The sequence below is a fragment of the Excalfactoria chinensis genome, chromosome 1 (genome assembly GCF_039878825.1).
Source record: "Excalfactoria chinensis isolate bCotChi1 chromosome 1, bCotChi1.hap2, whole genome shotgun sequence".
Taxonomy (NCBI): Eukaryota; Metazoa; Chordata; class Aves; order Galliformes; family Phasianidae; genus Excalfactoria; species Excalfactoria chinensis.
Window position 1 is genome coordinate 12,102,564 of NC_092825.1, and position 24,513 is coordinate 12,127,076.

Here is a 24,513-nt window from a genome sequence, read left to right on the forward strand (position 1 = left end):
GATGTACTTCAAGAAGATAGCAGCCCTTAAAATAATTAAATGCTCCAAAAGATCTCTGGAGTTCACATGCCAGAGAGAAGATGTCCATGACATCTATGTGTACAGGACATATGTATTCAAAGACTCAAGAATTCCTACGTATACTTAATTATCTACTTAAAGCTGCAACAGTTGAAGTAAAATTAAAAGTCAAATTTTCACAAGTATAATCTGCACCACTACAGAAATGGGACCCAAAGACTCTAATCTCCTACAGGGCCAAAGAAAAATGAGGGCAGGTTCAGAAGGAAGGGTTATTAAGCTAAGAAATTATCAAATTAAATTTTTCACCCACGCTGAATGTGGCACAGGGAAGGAAGGACATAATGATGATTTCTGCATGGATTTAGTGCTATCTGCACTGCTCCTGATTCTATGATTCACCTAAAAGCAACTCAACAGGTTACAAACATTAATTTGATTTTTCCTTTTACATTACATCTACGAACACACATACAGATACTTGCTTTCCAAGTGCATCAAGTGTCTGTCAGTAAAAACCAGCGCAGCTTCACTGAAACCAGTTATGTTTAGATACTCGTAATCATGACAAGTTTAGTTATTAGTCTGATGGAATAATTGCTTCTTTTTGGTCAACTCTATGTAAACAACAGACAGAAGTGCAAAGTTCTCAAGCCTCAACACACAAATTTAAAGTCCTTATATCTTAAGCATAACTAGGAATTGATTTGCTTTTCAAAATCATTTGCTACTTTAATGCGCTCAATAGAAATTCTGAAACCCAGCTTTTCTACACATTCTATATTTATTCATGGTATACAGTGGGACTGAGTGTACCATCAGCAAGTCTGTTGATGACAAAAAGCTGGGTGGTGCAGCTGACACAATAAAAGGAAGAGATGCCATCCACAGGGACCTGGAAAAGCTTTAGAAGTGAGCACACGAGCATTTAGTGAGGTTCAACAAGGTCAGGTGCATGGTGTTGCATGGGTCTGGGCAACCCCAGATATGTGTACAGACTTAGAGAAGAACTCAACTGTCCAGAGAAGGACTCGGGGATGCAGATGGACAAAAAGCTGGACATAAGCCAGCAGGGTATGTCTGCATCCTGGAAGGCCAACTATCCTGGGCTGCACCAAAAGAACAGTGGCCAGCAAGGAGGGAACTTTCCCCTCTGCTCTGCCCTCTTGAGACCACTTGCAGAGTAGGGCATCAAGGTCTGGGACCTCCAGCATAAGAAGGACATGGAGCTGTTGGATGTGTCCAAAAGAGGGCTACAAAGTTCCTTAGAGAGCTGGAGCACATCTCCTACAGCTCTTGACGGAGCTGGGCTTGTTTAGCTTGAAGAAGAGAAAGCTCCAGCCTTCCAGTATTTGAAGGGAGCTTCTAAGCAGGAAGGAGACACATTTTTTGCACCATCTGACAGTGAAGGCTTTAAACTAGAAGGGAGATCTACATTTTTGCTCAGAGAGTGGCATCCCTGGATGCATTCAAAGCCAGGCCGGATGGGGCCCTGGGCAGTCTGAGCTGGCAGGTGAGTACTCTGCTCATGGCACAGAGGTTGGAACTAGATTATCTTTAAGGTCCCTTCCAACTCAATCCAATCTACAATGACCTTTAAATAGCTTTATTGAACACACTTAGCTATATAAAAAGATACGAAAGACAAATTTATGGTAAATTCTCAAGAAATAAAAATGTATGCATCATACAGAGATGTATATAACGTAAAACACATACGCCAATATCTTATTTCAAGTAATGCTTGCTTGTACAGTAATACAGAATAATAAAGAGTATGAAAGTATGAAATCAATAGTGCAGTAGTAAGAAAATCTTTGTTTCCAAGCTCAGCTTTGAAAAATAAAATAGATACCTTTTCATGTTTCTTCATGAAGTTGGTCTTCTTAATTTTCCCATGATGCTGTAAAACAATGGACAAGAGCAAATACAACATGCAAATTATTTTCTGCTCTTCTTACTGCAGTGACAAAATTGAATGAATCAGAAAGAATCATGCACTATGTCTGGCAGTATGCTAATACAGTTCTGCTTTTTTATTATGCCTCCAGTATATATAGCTCTGATGCTGCTAAGTAATTCTTCTTACTAGAAGTCCTAAAATCACACTTCATTGTGTCCCAAGTGGTATAAAACAACACTCTAACATTTTTTGATGGAATGCATAATTTATTTTTTCTGATCTAACCCAGAGCTGGTGAGAACAAATGAAAATCTGTTTTTAATATGGTTCATTACTACTTTCTTCCCCCAACCCTCAATCATATCATGAAAAGAAAGATTTTTCATTTCTTTTTCACTCCTGAGAAGTTCAAATGATGGCCCTTTGGTTTTTAAAGATACACCCACCTGAATTTTCATTTTTTATCTCCTCCATTTCAGAATTCAGACTATCTGAAAGTTAGCAAAATGACAAACTACGCAACGTTAAGACAGTTCAAGTGGAAGGAGGAAAAGGACAAACAGAAACACGAAGAGGAAACAAATAAAAGCCATTTAAAAAGGAGTTTTCTTAAGAAAGAAGATGACAGTCCTAAGATAATATGAAGTGTTCTTGTTTGAAATGAGAGGGCAAAATACAAAGATTGTTTTTAAATTATAAATATTCCTCAAAATATCCCTTGACATGTGTTTCTACTACTTTGAGAAGCATTACTGAGTCTACCTTCTTAGCATTTTCAATGAATTTTGAAAAAAATATCTCCAATAAAAGGAATCTTCTGTCCATTTTAATGATGAAAATCTCACACTCGGCATTTATATAGCTCAATACTTGGCCACGTCAATACCTCAGTAACCATGGCATTTTTGATTGACTTTTGAAGAGCTTAATATTGTTCTGAGTTTTCTATAAATAATTTGCCAGACAAAAAACAAAAAGGTAGTTTGTTCAGTTAACACCTACCTCACATGCTTTTAGACAGGAAAGTAATCTTTTTATTATGTCTTTGAAAAGAGAGCTGCTCTGATAACAGAAAACTGTTGGAGGGAAATGTGACCAAACCTGGAGTTACATGACATAATAGTGATAGATCTCAACACATTTTATGCATTTTAAAGGTGATGCTGCCATCTCCATATGGTATATTTCATTTATTTGATGGTGTTTCAAAGCAACTGAGCAGGTACTCCATTTCTGTGTCAGTACAACAAAACATGAAGCTCAGAGCTCATTTTCAGTTAGTTTTTAGCATTGTTTAAATCAATACAATAAACAATTCATACATTCTTTTTTTATTAAAGAATATTTTAAAAGCAACTTATTTTTCATTTAATCGTCACACAGAACTTTCACATAACAGCACCGCTGCCCATTCGGGCTTTTAGTATTCCCAAATCCCACAGATCACAACTACAGTAACCTAGCTCATATACTAGTAGAGCAGATTAGCACCTCAATGCCCATGCTTTTGTTTGCATCCTTTTGCCTTCTGGCAGTCATTAGTTAACTACTCAAAAAGATATTTTTCTGTGTCTACTTGCAATCTCTTTGCAGCCCTAATAAAACCTTATTCTGTTTTCCCTGTCAGTATGACTCCAGAACACACAACTTGAAGGCATACCCAAAACATGTTACCATAGGGCTTTGAGATGCACCTGTTTCTGAATGCTGCCCCAGCATCTGATGAATTGCTATCTCCTATCTGATGATACCTGCAGAAAGAACAGCAGCTTCTGTTCCACCCAGTTCTTGGGGAAAATATTTAATGTCTCTGAAATTTCTACACGGTCCCTGCTTCAAAAACGCTAGAAGTTCACATTGCATTTACTGTGGGAAAGTTCAGTATGGTTCATATGCAAGAGTGGAAATCAACTTCAGAAATGATACAAAAAGAGACAGGAAAAAAAATTGAGAAGGTTGTTCAGTGAACACAAGCAAGAAAAGATGTAACATGTTAGGTGACATGCCTTACTTGACTTGATTCTTATAGCCTTTCTTGTTTGAGTTCCAGGACTAATATAGAAAAATCTGGCCAACAACATTTGCTTAAAAAATAAAGCACTTGCTACGAAATTGTTTGGTCAAGCAAGAAGAACAAAATATGCCCATAAAGGTAATTTGTCAGACAGCACTTACTACAAGCACACCTACACCCTTATAAAGGACTAGACAGAAAGGTGAAAAACCTTCAGTACCAGAAACAGAAACATTAAACTATTAACATAATAGGCTATCATTCACTAGGAACTGCAGTAAACTTCAAAACATGTATTCACAATCTGCATTTGAGAAGAAAAGCATATTCTTAAAGACTTCTCCTCTTCTTTTTTTCCAGTTGCTCACCCTTACCTGCCATGAATACCATATATTCATGTACACAGGCACGTGTTGATAGATACACCTCACAAAGAAAATTCAGCTGTCAAAGAGTTTTAAACCAGGACAACCATGAATGCTGAAAATCGGATACAAAAAACAAAACAAAAACACCTTTACCTTAAGAAAGAATCTCTTATCTGTCCTAACAGGATTGTAGGAGGCAAGGTAGGCAGCAATTAGAAGAAATTTGGAGTAGTAAGGAAGTTCCACATGTGCGTGTGCAGAAAGTCCTGTAAAAGAAACAATTGAGAGCAGATTTCAGATTTCCACAGACTTCCAATTACAGTGGTTTGTATTCTCCTGTTTCAATACTATAGTCTACGTGATTTCCTTCTCTCCAGCTGTACTCCTGTAAATAAATAAGTATGGCTTCTTTTGACAAAGCTGTTACCACAGATATAAAGTCAGGGAAGGGCAAGGAATGTTGGCATGAAGCTACACAAAATACACATCCCGAACTCCTTACAGACTCTTCTCAGAAGCAGTATTTAAAAAATCAGCAATTCAAAAACCACTGAGGTGTGATCTCCCTAAAAATAATACAAGGATACTTCCATTCAAGGACAACGTTCCAGCAAACAACACAAATTAATAGACAACCCAGACTCTGAAAGATACAGGTCAGCAAGAAACTGAGCTGTCATGCCACCAGAATCGGTGCTGCATCACTGAGCAACAGTTCAGCATCTCACCACTTTTAGCTACTCTTATTTTCTATAAAAAGGAAAACATTCTCAAGACTTGAAACAATACATCTGACCCAGTGTGCTACATAATATACTTCATTAATATAAGAGTCTCACGTATTACGAGCACAAGTAGTACAGCCTACTGAGTATTTTTCTTCTTCCTTTTTAATGTACTTCATAATTTTTCCTTTTAAGCACCCTCATTCTTGTCACCATAGTTCTTTTTTTTTCACAGCTCATGCAGAATCATCAAACCACCCTGCTTCACGAGTTGTCAAAGTAAGGAGACAACTAAAAGGTCCCTCTTGTACTTTCTTCACTTACTTCAATTGTTTCTTGCTCTTTAAAGTACTACTACCTTTACAGCTTAATTCACAAAGATCAGCAAATAAAGATGAAGGAATTAAAGATGTTTAAAGGTTGAGAATCAAAGCTTGCAGAGTGATGAGAAGCAACCTAGACAACAGCTAGCAATTCCTTTTCAGGTATTCACAAAATTACAAGTCTTAGCTATAATTTACAAATGAGAATGTTTTGTATTACATACTGATTACATGGAACAACAAACTAAAAAAAAAGAAATCACATGCAGACAATTCAATTTAATAAAGAAGTGTCTATTTCTACAACTGATCTGGTAGTGTTCCATCACGCACCATCTCCTTAATTACATCCACAGTAAAACTGAGTGTTTTAAAGCATGTTACATTATATCACTTTAAGCTGATGGTAAACAGCATTTGATGGTCCAAGGATACCTGTTTTGCTTAGGAATGTGGTAAACCAGTACAATGTACCACGTAAAACACAGACTTCACTCTTCACTGACTGCTCTGCCAGTTGGTATGCATAGGTTTGCAGTTAGTATTATTAGATGGAGAAATACTGATTAAATGAAATTTGCTTATACCCCAAATAGCATCATAAGAAAAATTACTCCTAGGATATATGGAAGGGGAAAAGATAGGAAAGTCCTTTGTAAAAGGCCTTCTCAAAGATAACATATCTTCCCTGAGCTGTAACTGAACACTAGGTATCCCCATCCACATTAATTCCAGTCACACTTTATCAGGTAACAGCAATCAATCAGAAGTGTATACATTTTACATTACAAGCTTCAACATTTGGCACCTTTAATCTGCCCAGATTCTCCTTCTTCACACTGTAATCGCTCCCACTGTGAGCTAAAAGACAGAAAAGAAAACGCAAGTACATAAATTAATTCTTGTTACTCCCATGTAAAATCATCTTTTTGTGAAAAAAAACAAAAAACAACAACAAACCATATACCAAGAACATAGGCCAGAGTGAAAAAATAATCATAAATATCAAGTCTTTATCAAGTCTTACTATATCGAATATAGGTTTCATTAATATGACAGAAAATAATAATACAGAAAACAATTTCATATTAAGATATAAAAGTAAAACTGAGTACTAACTAATTATAAAATATCCATTCCTTTCCATTAAATGACGACAGCATTTTAAGCTTTGAAACAAAGCAGAATTGAATGAAGAATGGATAGTTTCAATTTTTTATTATTCTCAAAAAGTTTATCCTAACAAGAACAACGCTATAATCACTCCACACTGGAATTTTGAAGTCTGTGTGGGAAAAAAAGAAAGCTGCTTTTATTCTTCTCTGAGAAGCTTTGGTAAAATCAAGAAGAACATTTTGACAGTGAAAAGTAACGTCTACAAGTAGGTGTTTCACGTAATATTGAAATCCTCTCCTTATAATTTCCCCTGAGGAACATTATCAGCATGTCATGATTTTAGACTATCACTTAGTATACTACAAACAATAACATTTTATTCAAGTACCAAAGTACCACTGCATTTTAAAAGACCATCATGAACAGTCCCTAAGCTGAAATACTGTCTGTAATTTATTATCAAATATTAGGCTTATCAGCCATGAGCCGTTAAAAACATACAAAATAGCTTAATGAGAGCTGAGGTAATACTCAAATCATAATGAACGTTCAACCAAATTATTAACCCAATATTTCATACACTGTCTACCTCAAAGGTAGAAAAAAGTTTCATTTTCATCTTGGTTCAGGCAGCACAACAGCATGTAACAAAATTCCACTGCTGTAACTTAAAATTAAAAGAAAACCCAGGAGTAATTACCGTTGTATGGCCAGAAAAATTAATATGGTTATTTTTATCAAGTGCTTACAGATATGCAGAAGTAAATCCTAGAACTATTACACAAAAAGCTGAAATTTATAATAAAAACTGGCAAAATTCAAATTTATAATCATATAAAAATAGTAAAGAGGGAAAACTAGTAATTTGGGAACCATTAATAAGCTACCTTGTGTGCCCCCAGTGGCGCAGTGGTTTAAGCCGCTGCTTGCGGCACTGGAGGGCCCGGGTTCGAATCCCCCCTGTGGCGCAGGGGTAGAAGTGCCGCTTCACTACACAGGGGGCTCGAAACCCGGGAGTTGGACTCGATGATCTCTAAGGTCCCTTCCAACTCCCACGATACTATGATACTATGATACCTTACATCATGATGTTAGATTACATAGTAATTAGAAAGGACTATTAGAGAATATAAAAAGTTAAGACTGCAAGTAGATACTAACAAAGATCAATACTGAGTCTGAATACACAAATATTTGAGGCAAACAAAGCAATTAATGCCTCGCTGTACTGCTAAGTCAGGCTCATACAGAGGGAAACCTATTTCCTGTTTCAAGGAAAGATCATTTTTCCAAGACATTTAGCCAAGACTTCTACTGCTCACTCAAGTTCTGTTACCAGAATACTCTACGGCCTCAGTGGCATTCACTGAAGAGGAAATATTTATGTATCGGTACAAAGAAGTCAAATTAATTATCCTTACTTACATGGGTATAATATGAGAATCACAAATCTGAAGGACAGAGAAGACATTAAGCCTGAGACAATAGTTACCATTAAAAGGTGTGCATCAGGGTGCTTTTCCTAGCAGCCTCACAAGTCAAATAAACAAGGAATCTCAAACTACACCAACCTAAGTTCAGTGCGCGAGCAATACAGCAAGTTTTAATGCTGTTAAAAACTATAACTGTATATAAGGAATGTTTTGCCCTTGGACAAAAAAAACAAAGGTCAAAAAGCACAGCAAATACATAAATCTAATGAATGAACAAAGCTAAAGGACACTGATGCACAAAATCTGCACCAGTATTTTTGTCTGTATATCCTGGTGATGGATTCCCATGCTTGACAGTTCCACTCGTGATAACACTGATCTGCATGACCGCCACAGAAATTCAAACTGCAACCCATCTCTGCTAGTTCACTCACTACATACAACTTATCACTTACTTCTTCATATGCTACACCTACCAATTTATTTAAAAGATCTCTCCTAAAGTATCTCATTTTTAACATCATATGCCAAAAAAGAAACACAGGTTAAAGAGTAAAGATTCTATCTAGCAAAAAAGAAAGACAGCTCACAAAAGTCCACTGAGACAAAGAAAATATTCATGAAGAAAGCTTGTTAAACACAAAAACAGAAAAAGAAACCACCAAAGGTTACCTGGATATTTCCCGGAGGTAAACTGTCTGCATTGCCTTCTTCAAATGAGGTTCAATATTTTTCCAGAGTTTACGAGTGTCGCGTTCTTTCGCTGCACCAAGCCAAAATAAACTCTGTTAAATGTTTAACGTGTGGAACACAAACCAAATCTACAGCAACTGAACAGTCAGAGGCAGAACACAATGACTCTAAATGCTGCATCACAGTTATGCATTTGCATACACATCCTACAATGCAAGGCTGTTTCTCTGTGGTTATTCTGATGAACTCTGGGACAGTCTGACAGAACCTCTGCTTTTATTTTCTCCTCAGCCTTGATAGAGAAATGACTTTTGTCACTACTTTGTGGAAGTGCTGCTGCTGGAGAGAGGAGAAAGTTGTACAGGGGAGTAGCCAGTTTTCAAAGTATTTCCCTCTCATTTTCTCAAAACATCAACACCAGAAACTTTGATCTTCTATTGCAAATGTTACCTGTTGGGTGCAACTAGTCTAAGTGACACAGCTGTCACCAGAAAAATTAACAAAGCGAGGGTCAAAACAGTCTTCCAGAAAGTCAACAGAAAGACATACACACTCTCATGCACATGCTCAAATTAAAGACAGAAGCTTACCTTCTCTTCTGACCACTGGTTCGCAGTATTTAGAGAAATTGAGTGCTGCCTACAGAAAGTAAAAAGTACAACACATTAAGAATGTATGACAATACATTTGATCTACCTACAGAATAGAGAACATGGTATAATTCATTGGTTTTGTAATCAAAAACTATTATTTCAGTCAATAATTATGCTGTTTTATTTCCAAATATTCTACTGTGAAGTGTCACAACATTCTTGCAGATTACATATAAGTTGAAATAATCAGCGTGGTTGGCAGCAAAATCTGTTCTCTGTACTCAAAGGCTGTAATCCTTGATTTTTTTAAATAACACAACTAAACGTTATAAATGGAATTAAAAAAAAACAGTTTTGCCTTCAATACAAAAATGAGTAATGGAAGTAAACTATGGAGTCTAGATGCAGTTCAACACGTACACATTGCTTACTTCTGAACTTAGAACAGACAAGCAGGAATGGTTTATAAAAACTGTCCTAACACATCCACATAGTCACACAAATTCCTTTAAGAATGAGGGACTTCTGACAAGGATCTAATCTCAAGCTTTTCTGAAATGGTCAAGTAATTAGCACACAGAATACTGTAAAATAACAATCTTCAGAACTCATTTGCCTCTTGTCCTGCTGAATCTTTCTACATCTCTGTGCTAACACAATGAACTCAAGGCAGTGTCTTCAACACATACATTTAATCATTCCAGAATATTTTATTAATAATCATGCATAGTTACATATATATTTCTAGGTCATACTAAGCACTATGGCGTGGTTCATAAGATAGTGAGAATCAGAGTCACTAACAAGGAAAAGATGTCCAAGATCATGTAGTCAACTGCCTACCGACCACCAATGCTTCCCCACATCCCTTAGTACCACATCTAAACAATTCTTGAACATCTCCAGGGACAGAAACTCAAACAACCCCCAGGCAGCCTTACTCAGTGCTTCACCACTCATTCTAAGAAGTTTTTCCTTATATCCACCCCAAACTTTCCTCTGGCACAACTTGAGGACATTCCTTCTAGTTCTATTGCTAATTATGTGGGAGAAGAGGCCAATTCCCACCTTGCCACAGCCTCTGTTCAGATAGGTGTAGGGAGCCATAAGGTTTCCTCTGAGCCTGTACTTCTCCAGACTAAACAATCCCAGATCCCCCAGCTGCTTCTTAGAAGACTTTTGCTCCAGACCCCTAAACAGCTTCATTGTCCTTCTCTGGACACACTCCCAGGTTTTCACGTTTTTCTTGCAGTGAGCGACTCAAAACTGAACAAAGCACCATGGCCTCACCAGAACCACCAGCGGGATGGCAGGCAGCCTTCTCAGTTTTGTCATTCATCTGCAAACGTGCTGAGGGCAAACTCTGTTCCACTATTCAGATCATTAATCATAGAATCATAGAACCACAAGGTTGGAAATGACCTACAAGATCACCTAGGTCAACTATCATGAAGATATTAAACAAGGCTGGACCCAATATTGAGAGAAGGTCTCCAGCTAGACTTTGCGCCATTTACTACCTTCCTGTGGGCTCAGCCATTCTGTCAGTTTCTGATCCACCTCATTCTCTGCTCACCCAGCCCATATATTAACACCTTGTCTATGAGGTGTAACAGTGTAATGGGGGACAGTGCCAAAGGCCTTGCTGATGTCCGCAAAGATAATATTCACTGTTCTCCCCACATCTATCAGGTGGGTTGTTTCATCATAGCAGCTTACCAGGCTGGTCAGGCACGACCTCCCCTTGGTAAGTCCTTGCTATTGCTGAAGGGAAAAAAACTTCCTGCGCTGCCCAGGAATCGAACCCAGGTCGCAAGAATGGGAATCTTGCATGATACCACTACACCAGCAGTGCTGCTGCTGGCCCTGCAAGAACTACGTCTGATGGAAAGACAATCTCATCTAAGTATAAAGCTTCCAAAGTTAACAGATAAGCTCAGTTGAAACTTAGACATATTTTCCTGTTGGAAAAGCAAGCAGAACATTCAGATCACCTCATTGGCAAAATCTGTTCACTGTTTGTAACCACTGACCACAATAGATTTTTGAAATTTCAATGGGTTCTCCCTACAAGCAAAATTTCCTTGTATCCAGTAACTATATTTACTTAAACAATAGTAACTGAGCTAATAATAGGCATTGCTTTTCATCTTTACCTATGCAAATGTCACCATCACGTGTGCATTTGTTTTAGTTTATTTTTACTGTTTGATATTACATTCCTCAATTTATACCTGGTTAAGACTCCTTTTACCAAATACCTTCAACATATTTTCACTTTCTCACATATTATATTGCAAGAACATTTTAAGTTAAAACTTTAAATTCAAATGCTTCAAATTTTAAGTTAAATTTCCCATACTGATGAAGTATTAACATTGTTGGGTGACAAATTACACTTCATAAGCAAAGGAAACCATAGAACTTGTAACTGGACATGCAGTGGTTATCTAACATCATTCACTTGAGTCTTTGTCACACACTGAAAGTAATTGTCTCGTGTTCCACTGAACATTCTGAATTGTTCAGGAAACAAATACAACAGAATCTGTTAAGAGTAACAAAAGTCCACAACTGCAGTGTGCAAAGTTCAAATCCACATAACTACATACAAGAAGAATCTGAAGAATAAGGAAGGTTGAAAGAGCAAAATCATAACTACTACTAAAAAAACACCGCTATACCTAAGTCTGTAACAGAGCTGTTCTTCAAACACTGCTGGAATTGCAACAACTGCTTCTACCATACTTAGAAGTAGCCATAAAAACTTGATGAGATACATCTCCTTATCACAACAGGTGAAAACATTTGGTTTAGTCCTCTTAGCCACTCTGATACTGTGGAATTGCTTGAGTATAGGCAAGATAAAGAGGAATTCCAGGCTGGGTGAATCACATACAGACTAAATTCCTTGAATGCAGTTTTTGTCCTCTCTGTGACTGGCTGGACACTGTGTAATACAGGAAATCCTTTAGAGCCACGAGAACAATCACAATTTTTGTCATGCATCTTTAGGAAAACCACATTTTGTCCTAACACACCTTCTCTTTCTCTACATTCAAAAGTAAATCTAGACTTGCCAGAGTTTTTCAGGGAAACATGCAAATAAACAGAGAACAACAATAACAACAACAACAGCAAAAACACTAAAAGAACTTGTCTCACCAGATGCTGAAGTTCTTTGAGGTCCCTACAGACCATGTAGAAGACGCCCAGCAGGATATTTATATATGCAGAATAGAAATCCGCAGAATATTCTGGAGGATGATTCTGGGACAAGATCTTCTGCAGGTGTCCTATTTAAACATAAGTAAGTTTGGATAATCTATGGAGAGCTTTAAAAACTGAACACAAATTAAGCAGAAAAATATTTCCCATTAAAAACAAACACTACAAAAACAATCATTGTAATTGAAAGAACTAGCAAGTATAATGGAGCCAAAATGTTATTTTTCAACGGTCTGCTAAGAGAAGAAAGATGAGCATTTTAGAGGCAGTATGAATACAGTCTTCTGCCTTCCAGTAGCTAACGTGCTTTTCAGAATCAGAAAAAGGCACATTAGTAAACATGGTCAAAAACATTTGTACAATTTTTGACAAAGTGTTATTTTATCCCCCTCAAAAAGCAAATTCAAGAATTACATTACCTATGCTGTAATCAGGAAAATACAAGACGAATGGCTCAAAGCATCCAGTATTTGGACGGAACATTTCCCATACTATTTCACTAAGCAAGATAACTGTCACATTTCTGTCAGTCTACAAGGAGGGGAAAAAAAAAAAAAAGTAACAGATGAACAGAAAAAAAAAAAACCATGGCATATTATAACATCAATGAAAAAATACCATGACATTTCTATTCAAAATAATAAGCAAACAAAAATGAAATGTACAGTTTAAAACAGATCCCTACCATAAGAAAGCTTCGGCTAGTCTAGTCAAGAGAGTCATACAGTCGAAGATTTTCATCTTCATCTCTTGGCATTTCATTGACATGTAAACTTTCTGGGGTTACAAAGCTTCAGTACTAAACAATACCAAGCTCAATCCAGTCATGGCAGAATTAAGGCAGCAATTTATATTGGTAATCAAACCCAGACTTTCTGAGCAGATAGGAAGAGTTAACAAGTGAAAGCTCAGATCTCAGAAGGACATAGAGATTTTGGAAAGGGTCCAGAGGAAGTACACGAAGATGATCAGGGGCCTGGAGCACCTCCCCTATGAGGACAAGCTGAAGGAATTAGGCTTGTTCAGCCTGGAGAAGAGAAAGCGGGGTGACCTCATTGCTGCCTTTCAATACCTGAAGGGAACATACACCCAGGAGGGGAGTAAACTCTTTGAAAGGGCTGACAATAGCAGGACTAGGGGAAATGGATCCAAATTGAAGGAGGGAAGATTTAGGTTGGATGTTAGGGGGAAGTTCTTTACTAGGAGAGCGGTTAGGCCCTGGAACAGGCTGCCCAGGGAGGTTGTGGATGCCCCGTCCTTGGAGGTGTTCAAGGCCAGGTTGGACAGGGCCCTGGGCAAACTGATCTAGTAAAGGTGTATGTTTGGTGGTCCTGCTAGGGCAGAGGAGTTGAACTACATGATCCTTGAAGTCCCTTCCAACCGGGGTCATTCTATGATTTTATGATGCTATGATCCCTTTAAAACCAAGCTAGTACTTTATTTTCAAGGTCAGGAGAAGAGTAGGAGCAGCAGGTTTTTGAGTATTGCCGTTCTTTCCTTCTATCACATGTCAGTGCTTCAGCGCAGTCCTCACTATACTCAAAGAATGCTGCAGTCTTGTAGTTCGAACTAGACAATGTCTACAGAAAAAACCTATAAAGAGCTCTGTCAAAACCCCAACTGATAAATGATGTTTAATGTGAGTTATGAATGACTTGAAAAGTTTAAATGCCATTCCCTTTCTCTGAAATTCCTACTTCTTGCTAAAATGATACCCACCAACATTCTTTATTGTTTCTTGTTTCTCTACTTGTATTCACCTATTTTCCCTTAATGAGCTCACTTTTCTGCAGTTTTCTTTCCCAGACCTCCTACCCATTTTAGCTAAGAAAAAGCTAAGGTATTTCCATTTCAGTTCCTGACAGACCTTCCAATATGAAAAATGTAAATAACTTTCTATCATAACCCATACAGAAATCAAGCATTCCATTTTCACAAATGATGCCCTGTTCCACAAAATATGTGATACTAACAAAGACCCATGCCTTACATGAAAGTAAATGATAACTCAACTTTGCCCCTATGGCATTCATCTTCTCGCACGTGAGTTTTACAGCACCTCAATTCAGAACACAGAAACGAGGATATCAGCATGAGGAAAGGCTAGCAAACTTATCTGGAGATCACTTTTGAACTTGAAAATGCTGCTTTAGCATATTTAAACAAAAAACAAACAAACAAAAAACATATGCTTTTTTTGGTTCCTGAACAGTAGGGGCTATGCTTCCCTCATCTATTGTCAGTTTAATTCTTCTCTAGGGCAGCACACTCTTCAACATGGGCAAAACAGACAAGGGTCAGAAAAACCTATCAGCTGCCAAGATTAAAAACACAGCTCTGAATGAGCCTTCATTCAGTCAATGGTGAAATGAGTGTCACCAGAAGGTTACTGACAAGTTCTTGAGGTACAAAAAAAAAAAAAAATAGTCCTGTATTCAGTTGTTCAGACATTTCAAAATACCACCATTTTCTGGTTTTGTTTTCTAGAGAATACCCTGGTTTTACTTCTTCCAAGGGACAAAAGACATATTCCAACTATATAGTTCAGAAGTGAAAGAGGATAAGATACAGAGTTTAACTTCAAATCAGACACTTGCTATGGTGTGATTACAGTAGAAATGTAAAAACCTTCTGCCAACATCAAGCACGTTCTCAGCTGCTGAGCTGAACAAGTCCAGCCACAAGCAAATAGCTCATACTGTTCTGAAAAGGCCATCAAGAAATGGCCTGAAGTTTCACGTGGGAAAAAACTGAGGAAAAGAAACATTTCTTGAATTGCAAATTCATGCTTCTGATTCTGAACTCGCTCTATTTGATTGAGCTCTCTGAGTCAGCCTGACTCAGATGTAGATTTAGAATCCCCACACTCACATTAACAAATGCTAGAAGGATTGGTTTCTTAACTTATCTCTTGTTGGTACAAAGTATGTAGTAGGTAGGGTCTGTGTTGAACTTTTGCCTGATAGATCACAGTGTTCCTTTTTTTGCTTTCTTGGGGTAGTTACTGTGGAAGTTTAAATGAAGTATAGAAAAAAATTTACATCTCAAAAACAAAAAGATTCAAGAAAAAGCTGCTACATTTTTGGCACCAGCATCTCTATCAGAAGGTATTATTAAATTTCACTCTGATTTGTTCATACTGAGGGATAAGATAGACCTGCCAATATTTAAGTTCTGGTTTACTTTCCAGTTCTGACCTCTGCCAGTTGCTTATTTTCAGGAAATCAAACAGACAAACCAACCAGCCTTGCAGCTTTCCTAACCTAAGGAATCACTTTCCACAATGAGCACAGACAGACAGATATCTCATGTGTGGTTCTCTGAATGTAGGAATCATATCATCTATTTGTTTTCTTGAGATACTCACCAATTCTTGAAGCCTAAGAAATGCTGGCAGGATGTTTGCTTCCATTTCCCTTAGCTGTTCTGCTCGATCCAGTACCTTTAACAAAATAATGATCTCATTACATAAAAAATATTAGCCTGAACTCCCATTTTGACTTGAAATCCATTCTCAGCTACCGGAGACACATTTCACCACTAGGTCTCAGACAAGAGGAAAGGAAACTAAGTAGGAAGTCACATTAACTAGGGAACATCTGAGAGATTATTGCTTCAGGTGTGCTTCCAGAAAGGCTACCAAACAAAAGATATAACCTCCAGAAAGCTACACTCTTATACCTAAAGGTAGCAAGAATTAATAAGAACATATATTGATCAAGAAAACTGTAACATCATTTATAACCAGTGAAATCTCAATTTTCTCCAAAAGTATTTTTCTATTAAAAACTGGGTACTATGTCAGCTCTGTACTAACACACCGTAGGAGAGCTGTCTTTTACCACTATTCAGTCATGACTCCGAAATAATTAAGAGCTACCACTTAGTATCTTCAAGTAGCTAACATCTGGAGTTCATACCACTGAATTTTAAGATAAACTTTTCTTACCATAGCTCATAGCCCAGAATTTTACAGAATTTTATGCAAACCCTCTGTAGTAATAACAGATATGTGGTGTATGTATAGCTTGTACAAGAAACACTAACATAGAATCATAGAATTGCTCAGGTTGGAAAAGACCTTAAAGATCATCACAACTGAATATCTGAGTCTATAGGGAAAAAAAACAGGAGAATAAAAACATTTTGAAAAAATCTTATTGTTGAGGAACAATAAAACTGCAGGTTCTTATTTCTCTATAGTGATGAATACTGCAGATGTACAAATGAATAGAAGTTAGAGCTGTTCTACTTCTTTCAGATAGTTATAAGGAATAAATTAATTTTTTGGAAGTAATCACAAGCACGCAGCACCCGTGCTTGAGTTAACAGAAGCATTTAGAATCCTTTGCTTAAGAGTAAACATTTATCTTAATTAACTCTGAATTAATTAAGCTGAAACATTAGATTATTTATTACCAAAATGAAACGGAATAAATTGTCTTTGCCAGTTGATGTTACCAGCATGCTGGTCTCCCATCAGTCTCAATTTAAACTGTTCTATCATAAACCCAGATGACACAGGTTAATTAATATACATGAATTGATTTCCTGCATTCCCGTCTGTCCCCATGCGGAACAGAACTGAAATACTAATTTAATACTTAATTCTTCTGATTCAGCAACTATTTCTCTGAAACAACTGAAACTTTATAGGTATTTAATGCTTTGCTTTCTGTAACCCCTGTTCAGGAACATTCTGATTTCCAGATCAATAATAAAGACTTACTATATATTTTGTGAAATCTGCTATCACATTAGTGCTAAAGATGTCAATACCACTTTTATTTTTGGTCTGTATATTAAATTGAATTACCTATAAGTAGTTTATTATATATTTTAAGTAGTGGTTTGGAGTTTTCTTTTTTTCCAATTTTTGAAGAGTAAATTTTATCAACTTCACGATCTTCACCAGTTAGCATTCCTTTCCATAAATACAATATGAACTGATTAAAAACATTTTTATATCCATTAAACAAAATACTTAACTATAACCTGTGAAAAAGAGCATAGAATTTTCTGTGCAATTGCGAACTTCTTGTTTGACTATAAAAAGGCAAAGCAATGTGCTCTGCAACTGGTCTGAGAAACACACAAAGTGATAAACCCCAGGTGATCAAACTTCCAATCTTGAGTCACTTTCATGTTTTCTTAAATAGTGAATTTGACCTTGTTTAACAAATTAAATGATTCTTAATGCATGCTTCATATTTATTTCAATATTCATCTGTTGACACAATCAATGCTGTTAATGATGTCTGCAAATGTTTACTAGTTGATGTAGCTAGATTAGCACAATACTGGTGTACAAGTCCTACGCTGATTCAATCGTACCTGTGATCTAAGATCTCATATTTTCTTCTGCAGACTGCTTCTTTCCTCCACTGAAGTATGTCACCAAATCTTTCACTGCAGGATTTCTGACATCTCAGTTTTAAAACCTCAGTTCTTACCTCCAAGGGCAACAGTCTAAAGATTACATTCATAGAGGAAATTGTGCATTTTAATTCCTTAGTATGACTTCTGACTTAAGTCTATGATAGTCAACAAATTGTTGTCATTTGTGCGCACCATAATGCACTTCACCCCTGCTTCCTGCTTTTGCCTTTTCATTTGTGAAATTATCTTCTTTACAAAGAAGTACCTGGGTGTGACTAAACTATGAAACAAATATAGCCTCTCTAAAGATAATATTATAAGAGACTTAATTACACAGTATAATTTACGGCAATTACTTACTATGTTACACAGCTTTGTGTATAAAAATAACTCCAAAACCATGAAAAACACACTTCCACCTACAGATAGTAAACCAGCCGAAAAAAAAAACAAGTCTATTTGGCATCAACAGATTGTGAGCAAGTTACAGAAAAGAAGTTTGTGAAAACTGTTGTAATGCGTACATTGCACATACAAGCTATTGACAACTACATCCACATAAGCAAAACAAAACCTACCCACTAAAATCAAATTACTTACAACATATACTGTTTGATCTTGAAGATTTTGACTCACAAGAGCTTGTTTAAACAGACGCACAAAGTCATTGAAGGTATCACAAGGCACAGGAGAAGCTTGTTTTGTTTCAGAAGAATAGTTTTGCAACTGGAAGAGAATTTCTTCTAAAAGAAGTCGTGAAGTAAAGTATTCCACACAGTTCACAAACACATGAGGAAGCTGGAGGGGATAAAAATAACCAACTTCATTTCTATACTGTATTAATAGTGCTTTTTCAATCTAAATACTCCAAAATCAAGTTTCCCTTCCATATGAAGCATTAAAAGAAACCAACACTGCCAACACAGTAGAAAGCATAAACAAAAAAACAACCACCACCATCTCTTGCTGTAGAGAAATAAATACTTAAGCATCTAGTCAAACTGTCACAAGTCATAAGGTGATGAGAGATCTGACAAATCCGCATACAAAACATGCAGTGTACCTTCCAATTATGTTTTAAAATTTCTCTTCTGATAGCAAAACATAGAAAGAACACCAAGTAGCATTCTGATCAAAGCAAAGACAAGATGATCACAACACATTACAGTCTCATAAAATAACCCATTACAAACCACAGTGTCTGGATAGCATGAACTTCTCAAACTTGTATTATAAAGAAGCTAGCAGCACACACTTCAAAGAAATTACTCAATGCTTTTGGCATTCATTGCATACAAATGACCCTAGGATGAAGTATAGAATTCTATATAAGACATGCGATAAGCCTGTTTGTGCAGAACATTCCATAAAGGTCTGAAAAATGTGCATATATATTTATTTTCTGTGATTATTTATATGGCATTAACCAATTTCAAATCAAGATGATTTCACTTAGAAAGCAGGAATCCTTAATGTGAATTTTGCTTTGCTTTTGTATACTCCTTATCTTGAAGAAAAGTGGTTGATTCCAATTAGTTGATATAATTCCCTTATTGCTAGCCATCCAGTTTCAACACTATTACAAACATTTATTCAAGGTACTCAGTTCCTCCAAAATAAGTCATCTAAATAACTGGTTTTCTTATGTTAGAAACAGCAAATAGCAAACTGCTTTACTGTGCATTTTAATGTACAATGCACATTGAGCTGTGTTTGGAGAATCTAGAAGAAACAAAACAATTGGCCTATGCAACACTGCTTCCAGCTTTTAGATGTATGGGACTGTATTTTTCCAAAGTGAAGATCCTCCTGCATCTAAAAGCAGGATGATTGGAATAAACCAAATATGCTGCAACAAATACAACATTCTCCTTGAATCTGCAAAAGTTTCAGAACAAATGGCCGCAGCCTTGTATTCAACCAGTGATTTTCATAATTTCATTGATTTATTTTTTTTTTCTTTATAAATTTCCAGCAAGCATATGGCTTGTATCTTTGCACAGAAAGCTGATGACTGCACGAAGTTCAAGCTTTTGGGACTACATTTAAAGAAATTATGCACACCCAACTGAACATAACTGAAATCAGTTTGTTAACAAAAAGTAAAATTCTACTTTAGCAAACTCTTCTTACTATCACTCATCTTCTCTCACAGCTGCTCCAGGACTTGGTCCCCAACATATTAGGCTAGGAACAGCTTTGCAACACATATCCACAAACGTTGCTGGGACATTCAGGTATCACCAAAATTACATTTGTGAAGCTTCCATAAGTTGTTGTTTTTTTTCTTAATGTTCAAATAAACAATTAAAAGAGAATTACAAGATAGCAAAAAGGCTACGTACGTAACCCCTTGTCACTGAGAGCCCATTGCAGGTTAAGTCCTTTTCAGAGAGAGGAAAAAAATAGGATGTTTTTTCTTCCTCTTCTAAACTTTTCTAAGAAAAAATATTCTTCTATATGCTATATCTTAATATATACTATTTCACAGTAATTAGAGGGGGGGAAAAAATAAAACCAAAGCAGAAATAGCTGAGGAAACAAACCACTCTGGGAAAGCACACAGCTGAGGATTGTGTTTTTAATCACTCCTCCATTACAAAGCTCTAAATTCAGTATCAAATGCAAACAAACTTACCTGTAATGTGTTTAGAAGAGTCTTCATCACGTAGGTCTTCCCACTAGATGTATGTCCATAGATAAAGATGGAGGGAAAACTCAAATGCTGACGCTAGGGAAAAAAACAAGTTTGAAAAGAAAATGGTTGCAATTTTGATACCTGTTCTGCTTTTTTCTGTTGTTTGTTTGCAACAGAAGATTTACCAGTGAAGTTTTCCCACCAAAAAAAAAAAAATAAAATAAAATAAAATTTAACCTCCAAAACTGAGGTCTAAGTATAAAATACACCAGTTAACACGAAACAAAATTTGATCGCATTGATACCACAACTGCTGAAATGCTAAGAGAATAAGTCCCAAGAATCAAAAGTCACAAAAAACTACCTGTGAAACTGATGTAATGTGGGGACACGTTTTTCACGAAAGAAAATTTAAATGGGAGCAAGTAAGAAGAAAAACAGTAGGTTCTTTATTCAAACTGATCAAATAATGAACAAAATTCTGGCAAGGATAAACCAGTACCTCTTACATTGTCATACCTCCTACAAATACAACATGTTTTTCATTAGCAATACAACATCTTATGGACAGCAACAGAACTGCTAAGAACCACATACCTAAAATTTAGACACACAGATACAACAGTTGCAAATAGAATTTCTATACTGCCACTTAAATAAAAGGCACCCCAGAACTTAAGACCAGGAAAAAAAGGCAGAATTTGTTCCATTTTTGGAACAAAGTTAATACCAGGGACCATCATGGAGAAACAAGGCTACAGAGACAGTACAGTATAAATGGTCAACTAAAGAAACAAGATGTACACAAACTACATCCATAACAACATCACAAAAACTCTACTTTTACTCTGAAATAACAAAACACTCTGAAGTTCCACTGAAATACACGATATAGAAAGCACTACCTCTCCAAATATTGACAGCAACATGGACACTTGGGATTCTCGACAAGGCACCAAACTTTCCAAGCTAAGGAGAGTAGCTGGTGGATAAGCTGGATGTTCAAGAATAGGCATTTTGATGCTCCTGTAGTCAGGATCCTAAACATGAACGTCCCTCCTGAGGTGTGGAGATAAGAAATAAAGTGAGAAGGAAAATAAAAAGTTTTAATTATGATTTGCTGTCATATACCATAAAGGACATGTAACAGAATCACAGAATTATCAAGGTTGGAAAAGACCTAGAAGATCATCCAGTCCAACCATCACCCAACCATTACCAATGGTTCCATCACTTCCCAGCTAAATCATATCCCTCAACACAACATCCAAATGTTTCTTGAACATCCCCAGGGTCGGTGACTCCACCACCTCCCTGGGCAGTGCATTCCAATGCCTGACTACCCTTTCCGAGAAGTAATATTTCCTAATGTCCAGCCTGAATCTCCCCTGGCGCAGCTTGAAACCATTGACTCTAGTTCTATCACTGTCTACATGAGAAGAGGCCGACCCCCAGCTCACTACAACCTCCCTTCAGGAAGTTATAGAGAGCTATAAGGTCTCCCCTGAGCCTCCTCTTCTCCAGGCTAAACTATCCCAGCTCCCTCAGCCGCTCCTCATAAGGCCTGTAAATTGGGCTTTACTACATAAGGCATTATATGGCAATTTTCACATATGGCAGATTCCAAAAATCCAGATAAAAATGGAAAGGTATGCAATATATCAGCAAATCACTATAGTAAAGAACGGTCACATTTAACTGTCTGGAGAAACGCATATTTTGGTCTGTCTTTATACACATTCAAAAGTAGCAAGGTAATAAAATGAGAAAAGCAGATCAGTCACAGATGATCACCTGGACAGCCAGTAAGTTGGGATCTGCAAGTAACATGGAACAGGTGGGGCATAAGAAAAGAATGACAAAATAATAGCTCTTCAGGTGTTAACATGAAAGCAGGGCAAACTAAAGCTTAAAGCAGCAGTAACATATGAAGAAAATTAATCTGATGATTTAGTCCAGAAATACTGATCAAAAATAGTAGAAGCTAAATTACCAGACCAGTGAGGTCCAGGTAAAGCTGCAACACTGATCACACTCTTTTAGACTGCAACAAGTCAGGAAATACTGAAGGTCTGACTGTCCACTCCCTGGAAAGGCTTCATTTTAGTTACAAAACACAGAAAAACAGCTCTGTTCTCACTCTCCTGCACCTTCTAAAACTGCTGTGAAGATATAACACAAGTAAAGGAGTTTAGAAGTTTTTCCCCACATTTCATGTAGAACTTCTTGTGTTCCTGGTTGGTGCCTGTCGCCTTTTCTTCTGTCACTGGGCACTATATATACATACATTTGAGACTTCTCTTCCTTTTTTACACTTTGTCTTCTGTATTTTCCATGTCTCATTGTTTCAAACTACACTTACATTTAAGTAAGCACATCAGCCCTAACAAGGACTACTCGAAAAACTATGTTTGAATCAACCTGAAAGACAGCTAAGTCCATACTTGCAAGTATGAGAAACCCAAGTAATGCAGCTACGGACAAAAAAATAAATGCATGGTCATATGTATCAGGCTTTTTTCTTTTTTTCCTGCATACCAACAACCATTCAACCAGACTTGGCCCATTCTATTAAATCATCATCATTTAAAAAAGAATAGCTTCAAGTTTCTTGCTGCAAATGAACTAGAATTAATTATCAAAGATGGAAGGAAAATATTTAGCCTCCACAGCAGGGCACAGGCAAAGACAGAAGGCTTTGGAAAGGGCTGAAAGGCACGTGGTGTGAACATAAAAGCTGCTTTGCAGTGACTGCACTCCTCAGGGCTTAGCACAGTGCCTTGAGCACATCTGAAGTCATCTGAGATGCAGAACAGGATGCTATCAGCAGATTTATCTGCCAGCCCATGAAGATGTTTCTCAGCCTTACACCAAGCACAGCTAAGCCAAAGAATGAAAAACCTGCACCTCTACTTACTACATACAGGTCACAGAACCATAGAGTCACTCAGGTTAGAAATGACCTCAAAGATCATCAAGTCCAACCACAGCCTAAATATACTACCCTAACTAACAACCCCCACTAAATCATGTCCCTGAGCACCACATCCAAACGGTTTTTAAACACATCCAGGGATGGTGACTCAACCACCTCCCTGGGGAGCCTAGCATCTAGTTCTTCAACAGGATCTCATTCAAGAGATGACATGAAAAAGGGCATTTGGCACAGAGTTTTCAAGACATACAATTGGGAATAAATGGCAATGCTCGCACCATCAGCCCAGGCTCACACTCAGGATGTTCCCAAACTGCGTTGAAGGCTGTATGTGTGGCTGCAGTCAGAGCAGGAGGAGCACTTACTGCAGGAGGCGCCTGGTGAAGTCGCAGACAGCACCACTCAAGCCAGACGGCACGGCAGGATCTGACACACGGGAGGATACCTCTCAGCTCACTGCTTCCAGAACACCCACCCCCGGCACGTCTTTCTACACTGCATCACCAAAACGGAGTTCGTAGCCCTGCTCTCCCCCCGCCCCACAGAGGCTCACAGAGGCGCCCCCTCCCGCCGCGATACCCCCGCACTTGAGGGGCTGAAAGCGGAGCCCGGGCCCAGAGGGCATCTCGGGACAGGACGCGGCAGGGATCCCGCGCCGGCAGGGACCCCGGGGACGGCGCCACGTCCTCGCCTCAGCACTCACTTCCCCTCCTGCCCGCCTCCCCTCCCCTCGCTCCTCGGCCCGCTCCCCGCCTCAGTTCAACCATCACCTCACCCAGCTCCGCTCCAACACACACGCCGCCCGACCGCTGCCGGCCAGCCGGCTCCCGCGGCCACTTTCTGCACATGCGCGCGGCGCGACCCGTCCCCCTTTCCTCTTGTAGTGCGCAGGCGCGGAGCCTGCACGCATGCGCCGTAGCGACATGACGCTGGCTGCCGTCGGCGTGCCCCTGGCAGCGCGGGAAAAGGCGGGAAGGGGACGTGGAGGCTGAGGGGGGTTGTGTGGGAGCGTTGTGTTAGCGGGGCGGAATGGAGGAGCTCAGCTGGAAGGGAGCTGCTGTGACCAACAAACCCAGTTGTCCGTTCATGGGAAAGACCTCAAAGATCAAGTCCAACCATGACCTAAACATACTACCCTGTCACT

General features: G+C 38.0%; 1 protein-coding gene and 1 non-coding gene across 7 annotated transcripts in view; both read right to left on the reverse strand.

Annotated features, from left to right (window-relative positions):
• The window catches only part of ORC5 (origin recognition complex subunit 5), a 63,175-nt gene extending 38,924 nt beyond the window's left edge, over positions 1–24,251 (reverse strand). The window contains exons 1-13 of one of the 6 annotated variants that reach the window (XM_072338724.1): positions 24,145–24,200; positions 23,735–23,795; positions 21,340–21,493; positions 20,435–20,527; positions 18,397–18,594; positions 15,785–15,859; positions 12,837–12,948; positions 12,355–12,485; positions 9,187–9,235; positions 8,576–8,666; positions 6,163–6,215; positions 4,460–4,572; positions 1,877–1,924 (exon numbers count right to left, since the gene is read on the reverse strand). In XM_072338724.1, coding sequence (XP_072194825.1) covers positions 1,877–1,924; positions 4,460–4,572; positions 6,163–6,215; positions 8,576–8,666; positions 9,187–9,235; positions 12,355–12,485; positions 12,837–12,948; positions 15,785–15,859; positions 18,397–18,594; positions 20,435–20,527; positions 21,340–21,450 — 1,074 coding nt within the window. In that variant the 5' untranslated portion in view covers positions 21,451–21,493; positions 23,735–23,795; positions 24,145–24,200. The other 5 variants (XM_072338707.1, XM_072338743.1, XM_072338749.1 and 2 more) reach the window with 5 other exon arrangements.
• On the reverse strand, positions 10,974–11,044 carry TRNAG-CCC (transfer RNA glycine (anticodon CCC)). Its single transcript has one exon. It is a non-coding gene; the product is annotated as a tRNA-Gly (tRNA).
• Positions 24,252–24,513: the final 262 nt, after the last annotated feature.